The sequence below is a fragment of the Haliotis rufescens genome, unplaced genomic scaffold (assembly GCF_023055435.1).
Source record: "Haliotis rufescens isolate VD_foot unplaced genomic scaffold, xgHalRufe1.0.p SCAF_2, whole genome shotgun sequence".
NCBI lineage: Eukaryota > Metazoa > Mollusca > Gastropoda > Lepetellida > Haliotidae > Haliotis > Haliotis rufescens.
The window spans coordinates 66,825,018-66,833,344 of NW_025963890.1; the positions used below are offsets into that span (position 1 = coordinate 66,825,018).

At 38.9% G+C, this 8,327-nt stretch overlaps 1 protein-coding gene across 2 annotated transcripts in view; it reads right to left on the reverse strand.

Moving 5' to 3' along the window:
• LOC124134575 (orexin receptor type 2-like) overlaps positions 1-6,477 on the reverse strand; it is a 209,804-nt gene extending 203,327 nt beyond the window's left edge. For both annotated transcript variants that reach the window (XM_046499481.2, XM_046499480.2), the window contains exon 1: positions 5,350-6,477. In XM_046499481.2, coding sequence (XP_046355437.2) covers positions 5,350-5,724 — 375 coding nt within the window. In that variant the 5' untranslated portion in view covers positions 5,725-6,477. The remainder of the gene's footprint in view (positions 1-5,349) is intronic.
• Between the last annotated feature and the right edge of the window lie 1,850 nt (positions 6,478-8,327).

Genomic DNA, 8,327 nt, shown 5'->3' on the forward strand with positions numbered 1-8,327 from the left:
TAGACGCCTAAGTGTATATCCTTTATTTCATCTTGTTCTGCCATCAAAGGTAACCGTTAAAGATGCCCATATTGTTCGGAACGTAGTTTATTTATTTGAATAACCCATGACAAAATGGATTTGTGTTTTAGTCTCTCGCATAGGGCATCTGCACTGACGCACGGTGCCTGTTTGATATGATAGGGCTGAACAGACAATAACCGTAGAAATAGTATCCCTTGCTGTAGCCTAGCTCGGCAATCCATTAATGAAGTGAATGTGTTTTTGTTAACCCTAAAGCTAGTTAAAGGCTTTCAAGTAACAAACCTCATTGCACAAGTTCACAGTTCTTAAGGCCTCATGATGCAGATATCGAAACAGAAGTAATTGCAGTGAATGGAGTGCTGATCATCCCATCATCTAAGAATGGATTTCCTTGAAGCGTCGCATTCTACCGTGACACTGTGCTGACTGCTTGATAGGCATAGAAAAGACTCTCACTTGATGGATGGTTGCAGCATTAAATTTGACGTTTTTATATAGCCAACTTTGACGTCATATTTCCTTCGTCACAGTGTGACGTCTTAATAGTGACGTGCTGTGTAGATCCTTGTGAGACTTTCTTAATGTTCTTTATCAAGGGTTTCCTTGACACAAAGCTTAACATCGTTCATAACACGTTATTGTTATACAGCCAACTCAAAAACGAGGTACGGGAGACACAGTCGTCTTAGGCCGTGAAATTCACGGTACAGAGTTGTGTCCCTTGGGTGATGACCAACGTCAAAACTAGATAATCTAGATTTGTATATTGCGCGACATATGACAATAGTGTCTGTGTCCGCTTCCATTCACCACACATACACTACTGTTCGAAAGAAACGTCCCTTCGGCCGCAAACGTTCTTAGAAGTGTTGGATATGCACGTATGCCTGTCCTATTTACGATGTCAGCATCATTCAGGTCGTACTGCGGGATGTTGCGTATGGCTTTACACCATGGGCATCTTTCGTAGTTAGACATCGTTTTCAACGCCATTAACACTAATGACTTTATTTGGAGCGCAAAATATGTTTTCCGGCCGAAGGATGTCCTATAGACATGGTTCTTTGATTTGATTTAATCCTCTAATGAACAGTGTCTGACTGTTTCTGTAGGAATATATAAGCTCCTTACAGCGTCTCTAAAACAAGCTAAACGGTATCTTCGGGTACATCAGAGGTGGTTAGTACATGTTTCCTTGCAACTGACATTATTGCACGACATGCATTGGAGGATAACTGTTCGGTGTTTTCAGATTTGCTGGTTTCATGGACTTTATGGGCATCGCATAGTCAATCTAAAATCTCATTTTGTTTATCGTCATTGTGAAATAAAACAAATTATTAGTCATTAGCATAACGTTGCATAATTTCGTGAAGACTAAACTCGCCTGATTAGCAGAATGTGGGAAAATACTAGAACATCGAAGTTTTTTTCTGATGACACTTAAAAGAACTTGGTATCTATTTCTCCTAGGCTAATGTCAAGGTTTTTTTAAATTTGAGATTTTGAAAAATAGATACTTATTAAAACAAAGTATTCATACGCAGTGACAAATCTGAAAGATTTCCGGGCTTCAATTCTTATTATCCATGTTTTTCATCAAATCAGTGAGTGGGGTTTTACGCCGCTTTTAGCAATATTCCAGCAATATCACGGCGGGGGACACCAGACATGGGCTTCACACATTGTACCCATCGAACCCGGGTCTTCGGCGTGACGAGCGAACGCTTTAACCACTAGGCAACCCGATCGCCCTCATCCAATCAGATTGCAGTGTACACACATATTCGATTTATAAATGTTGGAGCCCAACACTTACTGTATTCATCAGGAGTCTCGGGTTCGAGCCTTCAGTTATATTCCTGCGTATACTTACAACTCACATACCCCCTACTTCTAGTTATACAAGTCTGCAAACACGCTATATTAGCATTAGAGTCAACGTTATTAGCATTTACTGGCTGAAAACAGCCCATACCTAATTCATGAACATATGGTGCAGGCATTTATACATATCAATACTAGAATACAATTAGAACAGCCTATATATGATAAATATAGAATACTAAACGAGCTCCCGTGTAATACCAATTTTAATAAACGAGTGAATAGTTCTGGTATACCACAACTATTCACGAGTTTCATAAAATTGGTTTTACACGGGAGCTCGTTTTTTTAATTTTTTATATTCTATTTATTACTTGCCATTTATAACGTTTTAAGAATTAAACTGTTGAGTTTGAATAGGCTGACACCTACACGATCCACCGCATAATCTAATTGAGTTTAACAGAATAATACTTCAAACACGTCAAAAGTTGAAACGTATGAATTTTATGCCATACAGCGGTCAACCTTTAGAATTCAGGCGTCCGTTCCACAAAATTATCGTAGCGCTAAGGTTATCGCAACTCACATACTTTAACTTAGACTATCGACTGTCGTTGCGCTACAATACGATCGCCTTGTGGACCGGGGCCTTGCACCTCAAAGTTTACAATCACGTCACAATACCCGATGACGTAATTTGTTGCAAGATCCATCGGCGAAACAATGCCATGTGACGTCAGCCTAGCAACAAGGTTGCTAGGGACATCGAGTGGGCATAAGCTCCTCTCAGTGATCTATCATCTCCACGCGCAATGTCGTTGAACAAGCCAAGGGATGTTGAGAGCTTTGTATATTTGTTCGTGAAACGTGTTCCGAGAGGACATAAGCACGCGTTTTGGTATTACACAATGTGTAATACAGCTGTTTGTATATTAAACGGGTGATCTCTTCACGGGTAAGTAATAACATAAAATAATCTGATATTGTATTGGCCATCATTTATTAATTACTTTTAGTCCGCTCTCCCTCCAACTGGAAAATAAAGATAAATAAATAAGAAAGTATACACCTGTTTGATTGTGGTACAAAACAGAAATGGTTATTCGATAGTGATAGATTTTATACGGGTGTCATAGTTGTGTATAGGTTCTTAAGTTTGCAGTGTTTCGGCGACGTTTTGATATAATGTTAAACTTTGTAATCTTCAAGTGTATTCGCCTATTTGGGCGTTGTGTAAAAGCGCGGCGAAATAGGGCAGTGTAAATAATACAGTCTTCTGGGCTGGGGCACTGACTTAAAGGTCACTCTAACCAGTTATGTGAACAATATTTTTATTTTTATAAACTGAACAACGGTAATCATTGGTCATATCATCAAACTCAAATCAAGTATATCATTATGAAGCAGTTGACCACGAACAGAAAGGGAGGTGGGCGATATCATTTCTTGTTGCCACGACAGAACGGAGAGAAGGACATGCCAGTGCAAGTTCAATAGCTGCAACGTCTCTACAATGGCATATCTTTGAAGAGATTACAACCAATTTAAGAGACTGGTGACTTATCCCCGTCATGAAACATTCATGACCTGTGACTATTTTTTAAATAATGCTTTGAAACATGCAGAAATAGGCACAGTTTATTTATCGGTGAAGAAATCAAAACTGCTGCCGAGGCTGTGTTTAACTTAAAATGTATTTCGTCACTGGCATATAATTAGCTATATCTAAATGTTGTTGAGACTGCTACGTATACATAAATATTGCACACTGAGACATTGACATATTCAAAATATCTGTCTTCAGGCGTATTGAAGTAAATGTGCAATCCAACTTTTTACAAAACTATTTTTATCATTGTAACGAAAAATATTTTGAAGATAAATATATATAAAGATTATTTTGTGCATTCAAAATAATTTGACATGCATAATCAGCAAATAGATGGCATTTTGTAAACATTTGTTTGAGAAAAAAACGCCTCGATATTGCTGGAATGTTGCTAAATGCGGCGTAAAACCATGATACAAACTATTTGAGAAAACAACATAATAATTCATCATGTGAATCTAAATTTAACAAAGGTGTACTAGTGTTGAACGTTCACTAAACTGACTAAGTTCTGTTTTTGTTGCATCAAGTATAATGAATACAGTAAACATACTTTTCCAAATAACAGGTCCATCTTTCCTGGTATTCTGTGTCACTAGATGCTGTCTGGCACTATATCCCCGGCGAAGCCGTGCAGTGACAGCCAAGACAATCATATCTAATTACGTCAACCGCCCCTATGGCCAGCGATCCTTCGTGACTCTTCATAAACATCCGGATAAAATCCCTGTCCTGGGATAAGTGTGAAGGAGTCATACAAAGGACGGCGCCACGGATGCTGTCTTCAGATGTACAGCCAGTTCCACGCTTAGGAACATTTGGCGTGTTCATCAATTACACACTTTATCTGGGGACGTTGATTCGACTATGTATAAAAGAGCAACTATTGACCTTTAATGAACGTGTTTTTTTACTTCCGTTTGATATCACAACTTAATTTTCAAATATGGAAATGGCAAACTAATAAAGAGAATGTATTGGTATAAAGTTTGTCACCTCAATCCGCGTAAAATCAATTTCCTTCGCGAAGTGTCTTAGGTGATCAAATATTTCGCAATGAATTTATTGAAAACAGTCGTGTAAAGATAAATCTGTGAATCTGCGCGCGTGCTTGCGTGTTTGTGCGCCCGTGTGTGTGAAGGCAATGAGATAAACACATTGGTGTATATTACAGACATTTATGCGTATTCAAGATTGGTTAAAGGTTATGTTTTTCAAGAACAAATACGGGAGAGACATTCGGAGAGATGGTGATTCCAGAGATTTGTCTCGACCTTCTCCCGATCGCACAGCTTGTTACTCAAGGTAACGTATGGCGTCACCCTTTATTTGATGACGTATCGGCGTTCATACGTGACTGTTTATTCAGAAAGACAATGTTATATACCATCACTCAACAGAGGGATCTCTCAGCAGCTATAAGTGGTATCTTTCATCCATGCGTATGTATTCATAGCCAATCTCTTTTTGATCAATATATGACAACATTCACTTCACATTATGTATGACATGGTGAGTACTGAGTATGTTGGCAAGTAAATACTTGTTACACATATGAGAACACATTAAACATAAGCTTATGTGTCCTAATGATTTAATACAATAATTCAGTTCCTTTAAATCTAACGTAACTTATAGTTACTCCATGTGTAATATGTTCATAAAGACATGCATGCATCTTACCGGTAATACTGAATAATTGCTAGAAAAGCACAGCACACAACATGTACACGAAACGTTCATCACGTACCGAAATGCTAGAATAATACCAAATAGCATTTATGTTGAAGATCTAAGTTCATTTATTTTGATCATAAGAATCTGAAAGAAACTCCAACGTCAGTTTGTTCAGTATTTAAAACAATATAGTCAACTTATGTACTTACCTGATAATATTCGACCACTTTGCACATGGCATTGCCCAAAAACCACGTTTCCCATATAGACTGAGTGTACGACGGCGGAAGACAGAGGACGATGACCAGAAAATCCGCCACGGCCAGATTCACAAGAAAATAGTTTGTGGTGGTCCTCAACAGCCGGTTCCTCCAGACTGCAAAACAGACCAGGAAGTTTCCAGACACTCCAAAGATGAATACAAGTACGTACAGTATAGTAAATATCCACTCGTGAGGCTTGGGGTATATGAATGTATAGATGGAATTCATTAAATCCTCGTCCGACTGATAGCATTGCTCTATCGGACCTTGTTTGGGATAGTAATGCTTGCACGTGTGGTTGGTTGAATTCATAACCACCATTGTGATTTCAAAGGTCTTCCTGTCCGTATTCTCGTAACCTTTTCATGTAAAATGCAGGTTTTAGACAACGTTCATTTTACCAAGTCACATTCTCGTTGCGAGTCCCTCGAACATTGCTTGTTGTTGCGTTGGTTTTGTTTACAACTTTTGAATTGTAACGAATATAAAGCGTCAAAGCCAGATAACATCTGGCACGTGTTTGCCCATGGACATATGCTTCCGATCCTAACCATGCTAGTTATGTCATATGCTGCACAGCATGAATTGATACTGTGTTATCCACTTGTGTTCATTCCGTTTGACTTTTGTCAATAACATGTGTTAAATCAATAGGAATTACACTCAAAAGTGATTACGTTCAAAATGGCATTTCACACAGACAGGATTCTGCAGGGAAATAGAAATACCAGAGGCATAAATCATCCAAAACTCTACCATGCGCATCAAACTTTGATATACACTTGCACACGTATGTCCAACTGTGCCATACTCTACATCCAAAAGCTTCTTTCGCGTCCTCTAAAAAATGTCCTCTACTTCTCAGTGTCAAATTGCCATACTCGCGGGTTAGTCAATATACGGTATAAAATCCGACTTTTATGAGCCAATGAAGATGGTTTATGTCACATCATTGAAATCGTGTACAGTGTGACCAGTACATCACATGCAACATTCCCTCATCACTTGGTATTTGGAAGCTGAGAAGTTGTACATGGAAGCCTCTGTAACCCCCTCGTGGCTATCACCTGAACCTCACATGTAGAACCCAGACAGATGGTCCTGATCGTTTACAGAGGCCCCCGTAAGAGAAAATGATTGACGGAAATTGCTGCCACTTTCCACCAGTCACAGCGGGGCTCGGAGACAATCGATAACCACGCCCCGTCGTCAGAAGAAACATCTCCGGCCTGTACCGTCGGGAGATGAGAGAAATAGATGAATGCTGCATTAGACACGAAATCATATTTCTTCTTGAGACTTGATTTATTTTTAAATTTGTCTTCGTAAATGGAAATGACATGAACTATTTCTTTCCTGAATTCCAGAATCATAAAAACTTAACTCCCTGATTTAAATTTCAACTTCGTTTCATCGGAGTTTAGGGATGTGGGTATTTTATATTCTCGATAAATTGCTCAATATGAATTTTCCCTTGGGAAATGATTCATATATTAATAGCAGTTTAAGCCTAAATTGAACCATTACTTATTATAGAACTTGTCTCCTAAAGGCTGCTCTAATAGCGGCTCACGTACACAACGACGTTCGGATTCATTCTGTATTGATCTTTTAAAGGTATCTTGTTACATGTTTTGTCAGGATAACACGACGCGCGTTGAGTAAATGTACTGTCAAAATGTGAAACATTTGGAGTGTTGACACTTGATTACCAAGGTAAGCGATTCCTTTAAAAGGCCCAGACTAGGTGTCAAAAGTGAGTGTCTCGGAACAGAATTTTCCAATTCCTTACCAGTACCTTACCTATAGGTGTACTACCTTCAAACAGGGTTGAGTGAGTGAGTGAGTGAGTGAGCGTCAACATTCTTTTTCATGAGTATATAAAACCTCTTCTGCAGAGCTGTACGTGCGAGACCATCACGCCACGTCTTCCTTTCTGGACCACCAGGTGTCCTGTGCTTTACGTGCGACATTGTTGGTGTCTTAGAAAAAATTCAGCACACTTAACCATGGGGTAAAACGTTTTTCAAGTCTTTCAGTTGGGGACAAAATGTTCTTATCTCGCCGCCTTGTGTACTTCCATGTTACGTCCAATGCTTTTTGTAACGTGTGATATTCTTTTGCTGGTTAATGTGTTTTTGTTCTTTCGTTAATGGCGATCAAATCGACGTTAGTGCATAGCATTAAATGTAATTAGTCATCGTCGAATACTATTCTTACTAAGAGAAGCATTTTCCGGAATAAGGAAGTGTGATATAAGTGATACCAAGACAGCTTTAAGAGCTGGGTACAACGGCTGTTTAACATGTATTTATTAGCCAAACTGCTTCTATTTGTTACTTCCTGATGATTAAAGTTGAAAGTCGTGCTTGTACATAACTGATTGTTGCAAGTAATACTCCCAGGACGCAGTCTATCCCTTATGGTCCCTTTTATAGCAATCTATCCCAGTTCTTGCTCGGATTCTGGTCGTGGCTTTGATCTCTGTCGCTGAACTAACGTTGTCATGTAATTATATTCTCCCAGTGAAACAATAGGACCGCTTCTTATCCCAAGATGCATACAGTGAAGTAAAGCACAGTGCTAGCCTGACCTCCATACATCATTACCTCCATACATCATTGCCAAGGATAAATCAATCAAACATGCTGCTGTGAGACGTTGTGGCAGTTGATAGGTTAAAGAAAAAGAGTTATTTTTTTACCAGTTAATCTCCTGTATTGTGGTGGTTATATGAATCACAAACCCAGTGTGTAGCGTTATTGTTTCTCCTCGATGCACAGTTACATCATGGTATGCTGTTTCAACTGGAGAAGTGATTAGATCTTCCGATATTGTGGTGCTGTTGTCAACACATCACTTCTGTGAAGTTTGTTTGAGTTTCTAGGCTAGTGCATTGCAATATAAAACTGTTTTACTGTCCT